Consider the following 21,651-nt stretch of genomic DNA (forward strand, 5'->3'; position numbering starts at 1 on the left):
ATTGACCTCAAAAATGTTCATACCTTAAACTTGCCATAATATTTGACTGGAGACCTAGCACGTATTACTGCATCCAAATTCGCTATAATTCTTTGTTTCAACACTAATGTTATCAGAGTGCCTGTTGCTACTAATATATACCCCTATATATAACTACTAATATGTAAAGAAAAGACTATGTATTCTAGTATGGATAAAACCAATATGGAACAGCATGCCATTTCTCAGTGGTTCTGCCTAGATAAGTTCAATTTAAGCCTGGATATTTCCTCTGTGATGCAGTGTGACACAGAGCATATGCAGGCACCACTGCTGACCAAGTCAAAACTTAAAAATATCAACACCATATAAAAGTTCCATATAAAAGTTGTCTGCTTCAGTAAATACTTTTTGCTAGAGCTAATTGTAGGTGAGCCAAGAAGCAGCAATTCTGGCATAAGCATGCTTCATATCATGCATTCTGATGTCAACTACATGCCATATTCGCAGAATATTCGGTGTCGTCTCTTTGTGTTGATCTCCCAACTCACTTTCTAAAAAATCTCTTATTACCACTTATGTCTTTAAAACCGGTCTTCTCTTCTAACCTAGCCTCTTTCAATGGGAGCTATATAATCGATGTCTATTGTCAGATTTAAAACTGAGGGATTTAGGAGACAAAAAGCATGAAATACCATAGAGGATATTGAATTACACCAGCTGACATATTCTTGAACACACTACCTCATGGGTATCCTTCGTAATACAAGGAACTGCTCTCTTAGATGTGAAATAAGCTTATACGCACATTAGAAAGCATTTTATATTATGTTTAAGTCAATGAATGACTTGTACACAATAGACAATTAACAGGTCATACACTTCAAAATTAACCTGTCTTGACAGCAGTTCTCAAATCGTACTTTACACAGTACAAAAGCCTTTCAAAGTATCATATCTGCCTAAACTGTTTTCCTCTCATTTATTTGTATTCATTTTTGTTAGCATTTTTTATAAATATCAAAAGTTAACTTTTGTTTAAACAAAACTGTTTTCCCAGTCAAAACCTATCACCTTGTACCTGAGTGCGCAATGAAATCACAAATCTTTCTCGTTGCCTTCCTCAGCACCCTTCTCCGTTAAAGGAAATGGGGAAGAAAGTGACTATGGTACGTTAAAGCAAAAGAAATGACAGAGCTCTTGAAGATGAGAAGGTGAGACGAAGAACAGTAGTGAGAAAAGAAATAGAGCAGGTCACTAAGAATAAACAGATGTATACAAAAGCTCTCTGCTTCTCAGCAAAGTCCTTTTTACCCACCACTTCTTTGCTGCCTTAGAAAGAAAAACATGTACTCCAACCAAAATCTAACTAAAGGATATATAGTTGGTAAAGATACATGCATCACTCTTCCACACAAATAAAGCTTTTTGGCAAGTGTAAGATTTTGCAAGCTTTTATAAATTTCAAACTACAGAAAATTCAATTGGAAAAACATTTGGATTTTAAAAAATCAATCCGATCAAGCAGGACAAAGTCCTATAAATTCCCAAATTACTTTTTAAGCCGGCAGATGGAGCCCAGCAAAGCATTTAGTACGGTTTGGCTCTGTAGTCTACCTACACCAAAAAGGCACCACAGAGTGAGGCAGACCCTATACTGGAGCTCTGAAGGCCAGACCACCGAGATGGAGAGCCTTCTTGTCCAGCACTCACTCTTCTGATCAGACCCAAGTTTATCAGTCTAGAACATGCACAGGAGGAAGGAAGTACTCTCAGGCTTTTTGTGTTTCTGGGAAAGCAATAAGCATACAGTACATATTACATCAGATTCAGTCAGGCAAAACAGAAACAGGGAAAAGTTTTTCAGGGCTAGTTTGTCCTTTGCTGCACCTTCATTTCTGAACCTGACCGACTATGGTCAGCACCACTGATAAACAGAAAGTTTATCATGCAACCATGTTACAGGCAGAGATTTCCTTTCTTCATCTTCATCTACACGATTGCAATTAGTCATAAGTAAGCTAATCTGTATCCATCCAGTATGGCATACAGAGTAAGACATTAGCTTGGGTCTCAAGAAATATGGCTTCTAGTCCTGATTCAGCTGCCGACTGCAGACAGAATTTCAACATGTCATTTCACATCTCTGGGCCTTGATTTTTCTCATCTAGAAAGCAGATACAGGCATCAATCTCTTGAATAAGCTGGTTTTTGAGATCTACCAATAAATGGCAGTGTGCAAGAGCTAAACATTATTATTTTGCAATTAAATAATCGAATGCTCATGGCACAACCACCACAAACAGAAAACCAACAGATTTAGTGTTTGATTATGACAGAATAATTCTGCAAAATAAGTTAACAACAGCTGATACAGTATCGTATCAACTCTGGTACAAGTATTTTCCTGTCTTGGAATTTATTTAGGCCTCTATTTTAAGTAATTTTATGGGAACAAGAATTGCAGTAAAATATCGCTAGGAAATTCTATTTCTTCACTGGGCATTTTTTGGCAGTTACACAACCCAGCAGCTCTCCTGTGGCTCGTAGGGCTATGATTTCAGGGTCCGCACTACTTCAGGTCAGACAGCTGAGGCACCCTGTGAAGCACACAGCCATGCAGTGTGCTGAGGGACAACATCACACGCTCTCCATCTATTGCTAAATGTGTTTGAAGAGATTTTCAATCAGTTTAATTTTCAAACAAGCGACCCACATACTGTATCGCTGAGTGCTGATCATTCAGTTTAACATCCAGGCTACCTCTTGCCATAGGATCTCAACTTTTCATCTTTTTATCCTCGTTTTTAAAGAGGAAAGACACATGGCACCCCAGACCCTCAGAGCCCTGCTATCCTGCCAGCCTCTCCTTTCCTCATACCATGGCCTCTTCAGCTCTCGCTCCCGGACCACTGTCAGTCTGGCCGGCACCACCTCTGCATCCATTCCTTAGCTGCTTTCGCCGCCTCCTGCAGCAGCAGCAGCATCAAGGGATGCCTGTCCCAGCACAGAGCTCGAGCTGATACCCCCGACAGGCCATAACGGTTCGTACGAAGCCCCACACCTCATTTGTAATGCTGGCTGATTTGACCAGTTGGAAGCAGCAGTTCTCGGCAATAGGAAGCACTGGGTTATGGACTCAGGTGGAAATTAAGCCTGGGGAATATGACCGATACTCTGCTGAAAATTTCATGGCTTCCTTCACAGTAACATTTCTAATTAAAGGGCGAATTAAGGCCCATCCTAACATTTAATTTTAACTTGGTTTAATACTCCTATACCTTAAGCAGAGTGCTCTTCACTTCGCAAAGTGCCTTGCCCCACACAAGCAGGGAAGGGTAAATGTGCGTTACAAATTCCCTAGCAGGCAGCCCACCAAAGCAAATACACTTCCTCCTCAGCACCTCCTTTCGCATTTCACTAGGTAGTATTTGTTTGCTTGTTTCTATTTCTCCTCTTTGGTATAGATCTGAGATGTCCCAATCTTGCGATATTTACCCAGTTAAGTATCTTTATATAACCTAACCCTAAAAAGCTCTAGTTCCTGACTTGCACATCAGCTTTAACAAATGGAAAACCACAGCTCAAATACAGCTGGGTCCTACAAATAATCTCTTGGGCTTACTTACGTCAGCACATTTAAGACATATAATCTCGTCAGTGGAAAAAGGTCATTGTCTTCACCATTATCTCTGCACATAGCAGATCCAAAGCCAAGCTTCCACATGCATTACTTCTGGTGGGAGTGCCAGCTGAACCAGCCTTCACCCCTCTCAACACATTGCTACCACGGAAAGCAAAAGCAAGAGATTCTTGGAAACAAAAACCTGCCCTACCACCAAATTAATAAGAAAACTCTTTTTAAGTTCTTTGCAAAACTTTAGCCACATGCTTTTAAAAATGGACTTCTATGTTGCAGATACATGTAAAAACATGAAGCCTTTTAAAATTATTTTTAGGAACAAAAGGGATACGTTTAACTGAGGAAAAGGTTAATATTGAAGTCTGGAAGTGGACAGAACAGAGCCCACTTTGGCCTTTTGTTTTTTTAATCCTCACAGATCCGTTCTTCTCTTTGATGGTGTTCATTCTCAAATCTAAATGCTGAACTCTGATATCTTGTCGTTTCTGTGGCAATACTGCAAAAACTCCAACTGTACCGTGTTTTTGAGAGAGAGTACTTGGATGCTGGAAAGTTGGGACTTATTTATAAAAGCTGCTTTTAAATAATTGGACAAGAGAAAGTAAAACCATCAGCACTGTGCATTCATAGCCCTCAAAGCACTCTATAGAAAGTAAATTCCTAATATTCTTACAAAGTTAGTAGAAACATTACGATCTTCATCTCCAAGTGATGAATCCAAAGCCACAGACTGAAAGGCAGAGTCAAAGGCACTGGTGACAGGTAACTTCCTCATTACACATCTATCAAGTCAACCACCAGATGATGCCTCAATCAGCCAAGTTTACGTAGCTCCTCTTTACTACCAGTTTTCTTAGACTAAAAGCATTTATTTTCTCAGCATTTTCTCCCAAGCCCCTTCCCCAATCTTACCTTTCCTGGAACAGGTTAAATATTAATTCAAGCTTTTGAGTAACAGTATTCCTTAAATTGCCAGTCAATGAAAAGACTGTGAAGAACGTGGGGCGTACATGACTTATCTGCAATACACGACTCCCAACATTCACAGATTTAATCTTGAACAAAATACTTTTCATGCAAAACCTATCTTGAGACAGAACCATTTGTCATAATTGAAACACATGCAGAAACTAGGTGTCTTAAGGAAAGGAGAAGAAACAAGCACAAGAAAACAACAGTCCAAGCATAGCTCATTCTGGTAGGATCATGGGGTATGACTTATGTTTGTGCTGGTTCTTGCCAAAGCCAAACCAGGTACCATATTACGTCAAGTAATTCTGTCACGATGCAGATTATACACAGATGGCAGCCCTTAATTTTTGAACGAAGCGAGGCATGAATATGAACAGCATGGAATAAAACAAAGTTCAAAGGGGGGAAAAGAAAAATAAAATCAATATTTATAAAAGAAAACAGATGCATTTCATGTGCAAGCCAAAACCACAATTGATTTTATCAAATACTGCAGCCTAGTATTCAAACCAACTCCTCTTTGCTATTTGATGTATATATTCGTAATATGCTGAAGGCTAAAGCTGAAAGCCAGATTCTGTCCACAGTTACCACTCTGAAAACGTGCTGTAAGAATTCAGTGTAAATTCAATGCAGATTCAGAATTAATAATCAAAGATATGTGAAGAATATGTGAAGAGTAAAACCAAAGTTTGAGCAAATTTGTACATATCATTAGAACTCACAAATTTATGTTGAGCTCATTTGTTATATGCTAATGACAAGCCTGCTACATGCAGAATGCTACAAGACTCTGAGCTTGTGTAACCTGGCAGGTCTACTGGGGCTATGCAAATTTATTTCATAAGAAGATCTTCAAATGTTTTTAATTTTTTTTTTTCTTACTTATACTAGAGATACGCTGTTATGAAAACTTTCCACTTGGCATATACCAAGACATCTGAAGTGTACATAAAAGTCACACTGTAATATTATGTGATAATGTAATGACAAGACAAAATGTCAGAAAAAGTATAAAATACTATATGTGAACAGTGAGGGAAGGCTGAAAGCTATCTATGTATTCAAGAAATACCTCAGAATTAGAGTCAGATAGCTTTACAAAAATTTTATAAACAACTCTGTGTTGTAAGTTACTACATTCTACATTGTATAAAGTTACATTTAACTAAGGCTACCTGTATAAAGGCAAAACTTTTCTTTAGCAAAGATAATTTAATTCATAATTTCTCATCTGTAATCAACTTTTCTCAATCTCAAAACAGACCATTATGAGAGGGAACAAAATGCTAAATGTCGAGCAAAAGGTGTCCATTATGACCATTCACATCATCAACAGGAACAGGTTGATTGATACAGGTGATCTTTTAACACAGGTAAATGTGGATAGTATTCTCTACATCAAGATAAAAAGAAGCACGTAAGGAATAGTCCATTGCATTCAATAATTCTATGACTATTTCTCAAAACCAAATGTTGTTTTAAGTAGGAAGTTGAGTGCCCACAGGGTTTACTGTAATTCCAGGTGATGAATACGTTTGAAAAAAAAAATTACAGTTTTTCTTGGAAGGCGAAATCTTGTTTTACCCAAAGAAAGCGATAAAAATACAAATATGGATTATTTTAAAGTAGAATACTGACTGACATTTTTCAGATTTGGTGTCAATCACTTTTATGATTTGATTTAGTTAGTAAGAGTTACTTAGAAGTAACTTAGTTACTTAGAATTAGACTCATTTCCTCCCTTTGCAAAGAATGCACTGACTATGGGCAAAATTAGATACTTATGGTGTACTTGTAATATTGCCAGAATACAAACCATCTGGGTTACAGAAGTCACAGGCAGTACACAGAATACCGTTTTGCTTTTTCAGTTTTCAATGAAAGAGGATCCATTTTAATTGTATGAAACAATTTGATAATCTTTACTACAGAAACAAAGTTTCACTTTAGAAATTAAAAATACAAAATACGTAAAATACCATGCACCTCTGAAGAGCACAACTCAATTTGCTGTATTATCTTAATAATATTTATCTGCTTACTCAAAGATGTTGTGGGATCAGCTGGTGTTGGCACACTTCAGAGACATCGTATGCTGTATACACTGATGTTCATGTGGAAGAAACAATTGCTTTCTGCATGTTATAAAAAAGCTGTGTTTCATGTAAAAGTTGTGGACAAAGCTGTTCTTTTGCTGACATGCTGGGTTACATGTATTATGAAGCCATAAGGTTACTCAGAACTTCTGTTCTGTTCTCCATGCAGAAATCCCAAGCCTGGAACATTTTTTGGCTCTTTATAAACCATACGGTTAATATCATGGCAAGTTAAAATGCACTGAAAATTGTTACACATTGTGAAAAGAAGAGAAATATAGACTGTGACAGACTGAGCAGGCAATGTGAAAGGATATAAAGATATAGACACTTACATATCCGTCATCACAAGGGCTCATAGAGTAATATCCCTTTACGGGCAAACAGGCACACATTAAAATAAAGAAGATTAAAAAAAACAAGTTAACATAAATAAATCACAGAGAAATGCACAGTTCTAAAAAACCAACAAATCAAAATTAGCTAAAAATTAATAGACTATTAGCTTTGAAAAGAAAAGCGTAAGCACTTTCTCCCAATCCATGTACTTGTATGTTTTAGGACTGAAATCAGGGTGTCTCTCCTGTGATATATTTACATTACAAGTTCTCCTTTCAACGCCTGGCAAACATACCTAGTCTGCACATTATTCCATTATAACTGTCAGTTAGAATAGCTACGTACCAAGCACTAACACATTTATGTGAATATATGACTTCTATTGTTCACTACACTGAAGCAGCTAAGAGAGAGATACCAATAAACATGATATCGATCAAAAGACCTCGGCTTCTGAGAAAGCAGCTGCAAGTATTCTCCATACTTGCTTTGACTGGAGTTTCTCACCAGCACATAATGAAAGCTGAGAGACCCCATTTAAGGTGTTTCAGCAATGCTATCAATTCCTCATCCCAAAAGGCTCCAAGGATAAATTAATAAAAAGTCTCTGGAAGGAAACCTAAGATTTAGTTACTAAAATAAAAAATGGTGATAATTCATGGTTTGAGTAGTTTAGTACAAAATATGCCATATTGTCTTTAATTAGACTAAAATATTTAACTTAGAACATCTTTGTATCCAAAAAGAGCAGTCTTAATTCAAAATAAAACTACACAGTTCAACACAATGAAATAAGACAACATTAATTATTCTGCTTCTAGTCTTTTTGTGCAAACCTGCCAATACTTACTTTAGAGGACATATTTGTGCAGATGAATAAGCACATAAACAGTGTATTTTGCAGGTTCCTCTAACAGACATATACAGCCTTATACAGAAAGTATAAGAAACTTGCCACTTTTCACTGTGAGCAGAAAATAAAGTTCTTTCTATTCTTTAACCAATTTTAAAAATCTGACATTCTGTTATTATCATCACACTCAGAATTCCCTGATGTGAATGAGTATTTTAACTTTCATGGTGCTATACACATATACAGACAGTTCCCAGCAAAGACATTTTAAAATTAAATTTAAGACAAAGGACAACATCGATAGAGACCAATAAGTGAGCAAAAGAAACCAGGAGATAACCTGTATCATGAGATGAGAGGACATTTCAACACACGCATGACCTGAGCCAGTGAAAACGTATGTAAGCGTCAAGACAAAGATGACATTAAAGGAAAGTTTTGACATTAAAAGGAAACCACAAAAGGTTGGACCAGACAACCTTTCAAGGTCCCTTCCAACCTGGGCTCTTCTATGATTTGAAGACAATAAGAGGAAAAGTTTGTGGAAATGCCTACTGATGGCAACACCTTACCTTTAGAGATGAGGAATTTATGTAAACAAAAAACCCTGCCTAAGTTGCTGCAGGTAGTTTTATCACCTGCAGCAACTTGTGAAAAAGGCATCATATACTGTATCCGCAGAAAAAAAGAACTTCTCTTTGCTTGCATATAAAGAGGTAGGCTTGTTTCTTCTTTACCATATATAAGTGGTAACATATAAGAATCATCCCATGGACAGGGATGGAGAAGACTGATATATTTCATCCTAAGAAAAGCTTGCTTAGGGTAGATACTGTTTGCTGTAATGTGGATATTATTTTTAAATGAAAGAGCGTACTTCCACATAATGCTTGGTGAATCCACTCTGAATGGTTCAGAGTAATAAAAAAAAACAAAACAAAAAACTTCTGTTAACCTGTCTCCTAGGTTTCATGTGCTCTCCTGGTGCAGAAAACTCTTTGACAAGTAAGAAACAGAATACCTGCCACCAACTATTACAGATTGATGGCATGTTCACATTTGCAGTAAAAAGCATGTTTGAGGAAAAAAGCACAGAGCACAAGAAAAAAAAAAGGAGCCCATGCTAATCTTTAGAGCTATCCCAGAAAATGAAAAAAATGTCTCCTTGTTTACAGTTTGTAAATGACAGCTTAACTTTACAGAAAAGCTGGTGCTTTTGTCCAGTAACAGAACTAAAAAAAAAAAAAAAAAAAAAATTTCTACAGCTTCAAGAGCTGTGCCAAAAGAGACCTAAAACTTGCAAGGGACATTAATTCACATAATTGTAGCTACAGGTAAACATAATCAGACTGAATAGTAGTAAAAACATAATGGGCATTTATTCAATTCAGTGACACAAGAGCAATATATGCAAGCAACTATACAGCTTTCTAGTCACAGAAAGATTCTCCAGTCATTAACACACATCTTGACTATTGACAGAAACTGCGCATCTGAAGAAGCAGTTCCTGTTTTCCCTTTAATTCAAAGTTTAGAGAATCTTATTACATTATCTCTAATCCAAGAAATTCCAGGAAGGTGTACATCTTACTTGAATCAGAAAATCTATTTGTGGGCTTAAGACTTGAGCCTGTGATACATTTGATGGGGAGTGATTGTACAATGCTTCAGTGATAAAGAGCCAGAATCCTCTTGGCTTCATGATATCTATTAAACTGAAAACTGCAGGAATCAAAAAACTACAACCCAGGCTTCCTACCCACCAGACAAATCACTATAAGAAAAAAAAAAAAAAAAAAAAAAAAGTAAAACTTAAGTTATCTCAAGAGTATTAAAGACATAAGGGACTATGATAGATCATTGTATTTAAAACTATGCTTTTCAAATTTACCATTACCCACATCAGTTCCCTGTCCAAATGAACATTAGAAAGTCAGGAATCTGATTAAATCTTCAAATGAATGTTTCCTCAGCTTGTCAGACCTGGTGCTCTGACCTTCTATTCTTACATCCAGACCTTTTGCTCTGACAATTCTCTCAGGTCTCTTATCTCCCAATTCAGGACCACACATGTCAAATGACATGATGGAAGATGGCAATAAGATTCAACTGCAGCTAGGAAAAAAAGCCTTATGGTAAAACAGGGCTTTAGAGGAGCCTTGGAAACACTTCCCAACTGTAACCTGTAACTGTAGCATGGCCTCTCTCCCACTACATGCAGCAGATGCATCCTGTTAATGGATTGTAGATCAGGCTCATAAGCTGACCCAGAAGGTCACAGAGCTGGCAAGAGGCATGAAGTTGCTCTGTGAAAGAATGAGATCCAATCCAGCTTACTGGAGAGCACAAAGCAACAGCCAACACCAGAAGCCCTTGCTAAGTAAGATTTCGTGGGTATGAGTACACTGGGAAAGTCTTTTGGTTAAGAGACATCATTGCCTCAGGTCTTAAAGCCAGTTCGGTAAGAAAGACTCGTTCTGGGATTTGTCCTCCCGATATGAATTTCTTCCAGTGTGAAAGGACAGGCCTTCACCCACGGGGAGGTGCACGGGGCAGCAAACCAGGAAGCTGATGTTTGTACAATAACAGCACACATTAGTAACTGATACATGCTACCTTTATTGTAATTTCAAAGCCTGAGACCGCAAGGATTTATATTACACAATACTACTTTCCTGACATTAAAAATTGAGCACAGAGTACAATGCACCGGGAACAAAATCAAGTTTGCATACAAATAATGCTACCAAGGATATAATCCAAGGCATACTCTTTAATTTCCTTGGGTGATACTTCATTTTGGTTACAGCACTGGTACAGTCCTCCATCCCAGTATAATTTAAAACTACCAGTGTAGTGTAGCTGATTTAACAAAACATACTGTAGAGCTCAAGTACACATCTCAGAGAATTGATGCAGCTTTCGCATTTTCTGCTCTCAGAACCTGCTCCCAAACCTGGATTGTCCCCTGAGTTGCACCAGTATAGCTGACGGTGAACTCAAGCACCTCCTCTTTCCAAACTATGTAATGCACATCCACTCATCTCCTAAGTAAAAGTGGTAGAAATTTAAGGCTGCATGTCAGTAAAACAAAAAAGTAATGTCCTTGCTAATGATTTTCTTTTTTTGCTCACCTAGAGATACTGATCCGCCAAAACTAATTTATTTAAGGGTCTGGTCCTGACATTGGTGATGTCAGTGAGATAGGGTCAAATCCTGAATACTCAGTGTGACGTGGGGAAAAAAAAACCAAAACAAACCACCATATTTAATGCCTGACAAAACTGTTTAGATATTGACTTTTTTTTTTAAACCTCTCACTTATCTTGCTTACACAGTGACCTAATGGTAAGGATGAGCAAAGGAGCTGCCCCTCTGGTAGTCTCTTCCCTCTGCAGTTATACAGGTGACTGCCCCTTACAGCAGAAGGAGTTTTATGAAATGGAGTAGCTGGAAAGACCACACTCTAGTGTCTCTAATGAGTTATGAGCAAAAAGTGAAGGGACCTTCCAACACAAATTCAGCACAGATGCTGCAAACTCATGCTACTACTTAGTCTGGGTCATGATGCCTCCAGCTTTATTCCAAAACTTATGCGAAAACCTGAAACCACTTAAGGACAGAACAATAACATCTAAGTGTATAACGATGAGATATTTGGAATCCTTGAAGAAAAAGTAATAGGATGCCTTAGTGGCCTAGTGGCAAACAGTCAGAATTTGCTTTTTAGTCCATCTCATCTGGCTTCCTGGATCAACAGAGTCAGGGATTGGTTAGAAGTATTTTGGGATGATGAGGAAGGAGTCTTATTTTTCTTCTCAGAAGATGGACTGTATATATTTTTTCTTCTTACACTTATTTGTGTTTCTACATGTTTGATATTCATGTATAAAAACAGAACACATGGGAAATAAACAAGAAAATATGATCAATCAAGTGTGGACAAAAGGATAAGATGAGGAAACCTGGTTATGATGCAGTGAAGGTCTACAAGCAAAGACTGGGATTAGCCCTCCAAAACTTGGCTAATGCCTCAGACAGCCTGAGTGTCTGGGTCTGCTTACAGAAACAACATTAGATTTCAACCACAGTAGCTACTATAACCTCACTGTCAAGGAGTGCCCTAAACCAGTCGAGAAACCCTTAATCTAAACAGTCTCAGTGCTATAGCTGTCCTTCACTAGAGAGCTTTGCTGGCACAGCAACTACCTCAAATAGCGTGGGTGAAGGAGCCATAAAGTTATACAGAAATAGTTATGCCCAGTAAAGCCTAGTATAAAAATAGATACAACTGTGCCAGAAGAACACAGCTTTACTCAGCTTAACCTGGCTATTTGGGACAGACGGGAGGCAAAAATTTACTTCCAGGAGGGAAAAAAATCCACCACCACTAAATCCTCTTTCTCTGACTTATCTACATAGCTGGAGACTTTGCTAAAGTGGCCATAGTGGCATAAGTATAGTGGCAAAGATGCTTCCAGAGCAGAAATGCTTTTAGAGACACTTTTAGAGAAGCAGGAGTAAATAAACATGATGCATAAAATCAACAATCATGTCACAATTGAGCAACTTTTAGTAGAAGGAAACAGAGGAAGTACAGCTGAAGAGATTTTGAATGTTCTGGAGGAGCAGCCAAGCATCAACCATTCCTGGTAAATGGTAACTGTTTGTCTACCTTGTTCTTAAAAACCTCCAGTGACAGAGATTCTGACTGAAATACTGTGCTTATACACTGCTGCTTACCCACTTCTTCAATGACCACTTATTGTTCTTAAAACTCTTTAAAGTCTTTTATTCATAGAAAGGGAAACAGATGCCTATACCTAAAGGCTAAACCATACAAGGACAGACATTTATGCTAAAATAGCATATGTGATAGGGGTACAGAAAGACATATGCAGTCTAGCAATAATCCACCCAGCTTTTATCAGTGAAGACACAGCTTCAGCCACTTCTGCACTCTCTGCAGAGCGGATAAAGAAACAAATCAGCACCTTGCATAAGGATGACACTCTTCCCTCTGCTCCCTTCCCAAAAGGGTTCAAGAGATCAGAGGATCAACTTATGATAGAAAAAAAAGAAATAATAGGAGTGAAACCCTGGGCAAATGGAGCATCTTGAAAGCACAGGAGAAAAAGAGAAGCCTTGATGCAAGCAGAGAGCAGGAACAGATAGAAGAGGGCATGTGGCTGTACAGAATGATCTCAGTACAGGGAAGGGGAGCTGGGAGACACACACAACCCCAACATCAGATGGCAAAAATGTGGAAGACTACTGGGGTACATAAAGCATTATCTTGGAAAGCCATTGGCGCGGAAAGAGGGAAGACCCCTGAAAACTGCTGGTTAGAAGAAAGATGGGAGTGGTACATTACAGGGTGGGAGATGGCATAACCATGCACCACGGACATGGTGTAAATCTGAGGACAGAGGAGTTACAGACAGCCCCTAATGTTGAGGTAGCAAACAGAGATTCTGGTTCCTTCCTGAAACCCTGGGATATGCAGCCTGCAAAAGCTGCTAAGAGTGCACCTCCTAAATACATGGCAAGTCAGAGAAAGGAGTTCTGACTGTTAACAGGGAAGTGAGGGCACTTAAAACATCTTGAAGAGCAATGAGGAATAATATTTATCTTTGAAAATACTAACACATAGAAAAGAAAAGGGAACAATTTTATTATCTCCTCATCTTTCTGTAACAGATTTTCAAGAGGAACAAAATGTACCCATAGCGTCATTGTTATTAAAATCCTTGGCTAGAATAAGGAGCAAGAATCTTATTTTCTTCTGCTTTTTCTTTGACACTTCACAAAGCTTCCCTACTACAAAGTTAAGTATACATGAACATCTGCCATGGCAAAAACAATAAGCACAGTTCATGACTTTGGCTTGTCTTTGTAAAGCAGTGGCACGCAATATTTTAATATTAAAATGTTTTAATGCGGTTTTAATGTTAACGCTTATTTGAAAAATTTGAACAAGCTAGGTATTAAAAAAGGTTGTACCATTGAACAGCTCTTACACTATCATTAAGGCAAAATAAATAATTGTAGCTGTTGCCGTTAAAATTTCATACCCCCAGGCACAGTTTCACAGCCACTAGAAACTATCCTAAGCTGGTTCTGCTGCTGGGGAAAAAAAAAAAGCTCCCTCTCCATTTAGGCAGAATAGATTGAGCAGAACATTAACGGGCACAAGCAGCTAGGTCTACTGCAGCCATGTGAAAAGGAACAAGAGGCTGGTGAAGTGGGAAGAAAAAAACCCTAGGGATCCTGAGCTGCTTATGAATGATATCAAAGATCCTTAGATATGGGGTTAAAGCCCATCATGTAAATCAACAAGGTGGCTTAGGTGTATCATTTAACTGCCCATCTAACAACTCTCTCTCACAAAACAGGGAAGTCCTCCCTTCCTCTCTTCCCCATTTGTTCTCATCATCCTGTCTGATGCTTCTCCTTTAGCTGCCTAAGCCAATTCACTCTGGGGTTATAAGAGCATCACTGACAGCAGAAAGGAACAGAGCATGTGTCCAGAGCTGAGCAACACCACCACCTCTTTTTAGCTAAATTAAATTGGCTAAGATGTGCCATCAAACCATACTCAGGACATTAGTTTTAGTGTATGTTTTGTTTTGTTTTTTTTAAAAAACATTCAGTTAGCATTTTAACAGATACACAGCTTACTGTTATAACAACAACATAATTAATCATACTTATGCAGCTATGACCGCATAACAGTGTCATTCACCAGCATTTGAGATCAACAAAACCTTATGTATTGCCATATTCTTATACAAGCTTGGACACATTACGTTTTGTCTTTACTATCTCATATTTGTTGTTCAATATACTGCTTAAGTGGTATTGTCTTTTGAGATAGTTACTGTAAAAACCCCAAACATTAATACTTACAGTTCCAGGCCTTGTGAAGTCAATACTATGTGCTACACTTTGTCTCATCTGATTGCTAAACAAGCGAACACAAACACTTTGAAGATACTCTGGTGTGATCTAAAAATTAGGAAATATAAAGAGAGAACAGGATTATATAAAACTTACACTTTCTACCAGACAAGTGTTTCTTTACTAAAGTTTGGTTTGTTTGTTTTTTTTTTTTTAAAGAGGGCAAGAAATCACACACCTGAGACTCATCGATGCAAGCACAAGGTATATACTGCAACTACAGTTCTGTTCAGAAATTAAGAAAACTGTAATTTTCTCTTCATCTCTTCATTTGGGAATAGTTATGTTATTCACAAGACTAACACTAAACACTTTCAGAGAGTCTAGAATAAAAACAGAATTTGTCACACCTGTGTTTGCATACAGACTTTCCTCAATCAAAAGCTAAGCTGTCCAACAGTAAGTATGAAGCAGTTTTGTGCTTTAGACTTAGACAATGATATGCTCACGTGTTGTCTAGCTAAAAAGCAGAACTTATACAACTGTCTTGTACAGCAGAGAGAATAAATATGAATTACACAGTTCAGCACTTTGTGTTTCAATGCAAAACATCTCAGCGGGTTTAGTTTTTCTGTTTTGGGAAATCTACACCACAATAGAACTGCTTAATTTCAGAACAGTTATTAGCTTCCCCAGAACAGAGGTGAGAGGACTGAGATTATAGAAACGTGAATGGGGACACTTCTGATATTCTCAGACCTACAGCGAGACAACAAAACCCTTCAAATTCAGAATGCTGTAACTTCAACATGATTTTATTCAGTACCCAACTCCACTTTGGATTCAGAAATGACAGAAACCAAGATCCATAACGAAAGAGCACCCTCAGCTGGACACACTTGGGAAGGATCAAATGACTGCCCAGCACAAGGCTTACAAAGGAAATTAAACAAGCATCCGCAACAAAAGATAACTAGTGTCTGGTTCCTCCACCACAGAAGGCACTGAAGTGTGAAATGAGAGGCAGCAAATGAATGACTATGTGTTTCTTATTGTTACTGTGAGCGGATACCTTTCTTAATCTGCTATAAAGCAAAATGCACACCTACAGGCAAATTCTTCCCTGCAGTAATGATGTGAGCAGACACTGATCCCAGCAGAGTAACAAACTACAAGATGTTCATGCTGATGACAGGAGGAAGGTACATACTGACTTTTCAGCAGGCAGCACAGGAAATCCTAGGTTATTCTCCTTGCTAACAATTCACAGCTCCTTTAAAAGCATCTAGAGGCCACTAACATGTGCCATAAGAATAATCTTCAGGTTATACAGAAGTTACAGTACAGAAGCATGCTCACAGAGAAGACAGCACAAAAGATGAAGCATAAAATCATCTTTGTATAAAAAATACCCATAAGGAAGTTGTACCTTCTCCAGTTACATACATGTGGCCTGTTTCACACAGTGAATAACTCATTCACTCCTACCCCAGTTCCCTTTACCAATGAAATTAACAAGTTCCGTTAGCAGAACAGAGAACAAAGCTTTTCCTCACCAAAATTTTGGATGAGAAGATTGTTTCCACCACAGTGTAACTTAAAACAGACCTGGCAGCAGTTTTAAATATATAACGACTTCTGATGGGCTAGATGGCAGTCAGTAATCACATAAATGCCCTCTAATCACTGCTGATGCCAAAGCTCAAAAGGGGACTCTCACAAGAGATCTGAGATGTCTTGTGAGATGGTGATAGTTTCTTCAAGATTTCTGAGCCAGCACAATTCAACTCATCTTCTGCACTACCTTTATCCTAGTACACAGGGGCAATGGAAGAATCTCTCATCCAAAGTGCTGTGTTTCATTAGTAGAGACACAGTACTTACAGAAATGCTCATAATTATGAAGTTTAATTCACATTTTAGTGGCATTCTCTCTCCATTTTCTGGGGGGTGGGGGAAGCACGTACACATCTGAGTCGTGTCTTACCATCTTGCCATTGACTGTGGCCTCCAAGGAATCCACCAGCTCTGCAGTGACTCCAATGAGATTATGGTAGTCTGCCTGCATTTTGTTAAATCGTTTCAGGTAGGTCATGGTCCTGTGCTCAGATTCCACTAACTGTTGATGCAGATGTTGCAACATTTCTGTCAAGACAATAATAAAAAAGAAATAACATCACCTTTTCAACTGAAAGGACAAAAGAACCCACAAGCATTTTTACTGCTCTGAAGGGACAACTTTAACTGCTGCTGTGGAATTACTTTTATCCAAGGGGTGGAATTTCCCTGCAAGGATAATCCCACACTACTAGTGTGATTTCATTTCATCGCAACAGCTACAAGTATTTATTTTGCCTTAATTGCCCAAAGAAACAATTGTTTCACAGTTACAGCAGCAATGCAGCTATTAGACAGTAAACATCACTGAATACTCTTGTGAAGAGGATACTGTTTTAAAGGTCTCTTAATACAAGAAGTTCCATGCTATCAGAGACAAAACGAGGCTGTGGGCATCAAATCAGAAGAAAATATGACAAAATGCATCTCAGACTTGGTTAACTGAACTTGCTATCTGCAGATGAGATTCATGCACTATCTTCTACATTCACTAAAGTAACAGTGAGTAAAATACATTATCACACCAAGCAACTGGAAAGGTCAAGCAGCCACTTCAAAGATAAAACAACAAAACAGGAGAATGACAGTACCCAGAAATTCATGCCAGTGTTTATTAGATTACACTGTGAGGCTGGGTGTTTTCTCCAGCTAATTTATAGAAATAGACCACTAATATTTAGGTTATGCGGTGCTTTGCTTATTTTAAAGTAAATACTAAGTCTTCTTTCTTTTAAGGAAAATGGTACAACTCACAACATTCAAGAAAAAAACCAACATTCAAGTTACCCAGTTCCTCATCTGCTATTAAAATATTCACTAAATTCTTCAAAGTTACAGGGAATTCTCTACTTCTACACAGAATTTTTCAGGTGATTCCATTATTTACTGGTTGATGGTAAGCTATATTAGTTACTTTTAGTACCTTCAGTTTCTGAAAATAACTCCAATTTTTCTTTTATTTTTGTCTAAATTAAAAAAAAGAAGTTACATTCCTGATACATTTTTCTCCTTTGGGTTCAATTACTTCAGAGCCGAAAGAAGCTAACTAAGCACCAACATACGTATCCTCCATCTCAGTCTCAGATGTAGCCAAATTAGCATTCTACATGGAAGTCAGGCACAGAATCTGGAGCTGTGTACCGCAGTGCACATCTTCATGACTGGACAAAACTATGAAGGGAGGCACAATAATTCTATTGTTACTGCTGATGCTTATGTATTTTGCTAGAACATTATGTTTTAAATTAGTTTGCTGAGAAGCCAGTATTGCTCTAGTGTTCTAAAAATGGCATCACGCCCATCTGCAAACAGACTGAATATTTGTGATAGGACTTTCTGGTAAACAATGGGCAGGAATCAGCTTGACTACAAGGTTTCAGACAGAAGTAGGATTTGTTTTCACAGATTTAAAAAATTTGGGGGTTAGAGTAGAGCATTCCAAACAGCCCAATATGACACAATTTAGGTCCAAACAGACCCAGAGGGAAGAAAAACAAAGTAGCTAAGATGCAAAATTGGGAACTAGAAAAACTAGTTCCTGTTCCTGGCTTTGAACAGCCTTTGCCCATGATCTTTGAGGAAAGCATTATCCTTTTTCCTGATTCACTGTCTCTTTCCATAAAGATGTAGATCATACGTTCCTGTAACATAGAAGCACTGGGAAACGTAACTGATACAAGTAGAAATCTCTGGGATCTTCATCTGGAGAATCCTAAGCAGTACAAACTTTCACTGCACAGTTATGCTCTGTGTTTAAAAAAAAGCTCAGCATATAACACCTTGCAGCTATGATAAACAAGCTCTGGAGAATTTAGGTCTAGTTATTTAAAAACCGTCCCTTGCCATTTGCTCCCCTGCCCTCTGAACTGAGGCACGAACCTCTGCTGTCCCATGGCAGCTGGCATAGGGGTGGTAATCTTAAGCAGAGGGAAAAATGGGGAGCAGAAGTGCCATATTAGCACCACAGCTTATCTGGCAGAGCCTTCACAAGTCATCTTCTACAATGGCGATTTATATTGCAGGTAGTGATGTACTACTAATCATGCACAAATATCTGCCAAACAACTTCCGACAAACTGCTTCAAAAAGCAATAAACACGTGAACATCAGACACAAAACTGCCAGAAAATTACTATTAAAATAGAACTGTTCATAAAGCTTTCATTACAAATCAAAAAGATCAAAGTCATTAGATAGCTCTACAAATTCAGATGCTGGAAATTGCTTTAAAAACTTGTCACATCTTATGAATTTTTAGGGTTTCTGAAATAGGCTGCTTTCATCTCATTTATATGAAAAGCAGTAGATGGCAGAACAGCTTATTTTTACTTTCAGAAAATTTAGTAAAATTATCTTTGTAATGGGATCTTTTAGAGAAACTGTGCATTAATAGACTTTAGCTATAAACTTTAGCTATAAATTGACAGTCTTAAAATGAAGCATGGAATACAGAGAAGGTACATTTTCTTAATTATAATCTGCATTTTTTCAAAATTTATGAGTTAAGGAAAAAAAAAAAAGGCAGTTATTTTACTCTCACAGCCTCCTCCCCTCTAAGAATGGCTACTTTCTGAGAATCATTCATGAATCACAGTATTCTGCACCTGCAGGATTTGTGACTGACACCTGATATCAAACTGCAAATGAAGCCACCCTTCTGATATTTTTCTTATACTTTCTAGGAGGGAGCCAAAACTGGTGTGAAATAACAACAGAAGCCGAGACAAGCCACAGATCCTGTTCAAATCCAGCAAAATGCACTTGGAAAAAAACAAAACAAAACAAACCCACTAAAACAGCTCCCAGTAACATTATGTAATCTTGCTGAGAGCGCCAAACTTTTTACAATTCTTTAAGCTCTTAAAACCATCTCAACTGCAATCAATATTCATCAGCTTAAAAACCAGAAGAGTTAAGATAGCTTTCAAAGACAACCCAAATTATTCTTCCTTGATAATAATCATTCAACTTTGATTTTTATTCCACAGCCATCCCTGTTAAACTGCTACCACAGCTTTAATATGAGACAGCTCCAAAACAAGAATATTTTTCTAAACTAATAAAGATTTTGAGAGCAACCATTGCATAAAACTAGCCACTTTTCAGCACTTTATTCCTTTGCCTAGATCAGCAAATTGGAATACATTTTTATTTAAATCAACACATTTGATTCAGAAATTTCCAGTGGATGTATCTAGAGCATGACTTTCACTCAGAGGAAAGTTGGAAGCACCAAGTCATGAAACATAAGCCTACTAATAATTTGTTTGCTTTTCATAGCCCAGTGGGGAAAATTTCCAGTGATGAAAATTTGTCTTCCAACTACAGTCAGCAGGAAAAGCTGCATAACCAATGCAGCTCATGAATGCTAGTCTTGGCAAGTAAGAATCAGGGTCCAACTTACCCCTTGCCTGTTAAATCCAGGGATTATCAGTTATAAACACTGGTCTTTACTGAGAAAAGAGAGTCAAAGAGAGGAATCACAAAGTCTTGACATATCTTGCATTTTTTATATCACTATCTTCTCACACATAAGTAATTTTACTAAAAAAGGAAAAATATTTCATTAAAGTTTCTCTTACCAAGATGGCAGGAAGCTTTCATCATTGACATGTAGCTGACCCAAGTACAAACAGCTGTTGGAAGAGCTGGTCCTGTGCTGCCCCATTCCCCCCTTGCATTCCTGCTGTATCCCCATAACCAGTAACAGCATTTGTGCAGACAGATCACGGAGCTACCAGTCCAGGTAAAAATTAATATTTAGTTGCTCATTTAAAATGTTAAATCATTGCCATCTGAGTCAGGATAGGGGAGAAGGAAAGAGTGCCTTTCAGAGGCAGTTCACATTTAAGTCACCTTGCAGCAGAAACCAAACTGCACGTGTAGTAGGAAGCAGAGAGTAACACAACACATTTGGCTTCTCTCTTTCCCTCTCCCAGACAAAACTTCCAACGCTGACAAATGCTTTCTACATATGATAAGCTTATGGGGGGGTGGGGGAGGGGCAGGGGATGCTCTGGACCTAATACCTACCAGAACCATTATTTATCTGTGGAGGAAAAGAGGGGAAAATAAAGGACAGAGGACTAACCTCCTGGTTTAGGAAGATACAGTGTACAGTAAAGCTTATGCTTCTGCCAAATGAAGATGCTGGCATTAGGCATCACCTGAACTACTGCATGTTTCTACCAGTATTCTTGCCTGCTCTCTCATGCATGTAATTGTCAAGCCTTTTTAATGTTTTGACTCCAGTTCCTATGAGCAGTGAAGGAGTTACACATATGCACATAATTCCACAATAAGCTTTTCTCTCTAAGTAAGAGATTGGTCATTATCCTTTATGACAACTTCCCTACACCTCAGACATGCTCCCTGAACTTGTGCTTGCTCTCTCTGTCTCTCTAATCTCAGCCCACCCTCACATACTTTGCTAGAAGCACTGACTCTGGCCAGGTTGAGCTCCTGCATACAATGCAGCAGAGCTCTCAGCAGAGGAGTTGCAGGTCCCAGGAACTGCTGTCAGACACCAGGGCTCCTTAGGTGACACCGAAACCTTGCTCTTGGAAGAGGCACTAGTTGCCTTGTCTCCTTGCTTACCTCACTTCCATAAGAATTACTATTCTAAACTAACATTAGTAGTCATTCAGGCTATAGCAAATCTTGACAGACAGGTAGGTCACACTTCACCTTCTCTTGTGCAGCAACCTGACACACTTCCTCCACTCTACCCTTTCCCAAAATGGTGGAAG

The 21,651-nt window shown here is 38.2% G+C and overlaps 1 protein-coding gene across 7 annotated transcripts in view; it reads right to left on the minus strand.

Moving 5' to 3' along the window:
• Nucleotides 1-21,651, minus strand: part of ARMC9 (armadillo repeat containing 9) — a 69,140-nt gene that overhangs the window by 37,282 nt on the left and 10,207 nt on the right. For 6 of the 7 annotated variants that reach the window (XM_075507060.1, XM_075507063.1, XM_075507064.1 and 3 more), the window contains exons 8-10: nt 16,773-16,930; nt 14,795-14,893; nt 7,029-7,064 (exon numbers count right to left, since the gene is read on the minus strand). In XM_075507060.1, coding sequence (XP_075363175.1) covers nt 7,029-7,064; nt 14,795-14,893; nt 16,773-16,930 — 293 coding nt within the window. The remainder of the gene's footprint in view (nt 1-7,028; nt 7,065-14,794; nt 14,894-16,772; nt 16,931-21,651) is intronic. The other variant, XM_075507062.1, reaches the window with a different exon arrangement.

Source organism: Mycteria americana, chromosome 7 (assembly GCF_035582795.1).
Source record: "Mycteria americana isolate JAX WOST 10 ecotype Jacksonville Zoo and Gardens chromosome 7, USCA_MyAme_1.0, whole genome shotgun sequence".
In the NCBI taxonomy this organism is placed as follows: domain Eukaryota; kingdom Metazoa; phylum Chordata; class Aves; order Ciconiiformes; family Ciconiidae; genus Mycteria; species Mycteria americana.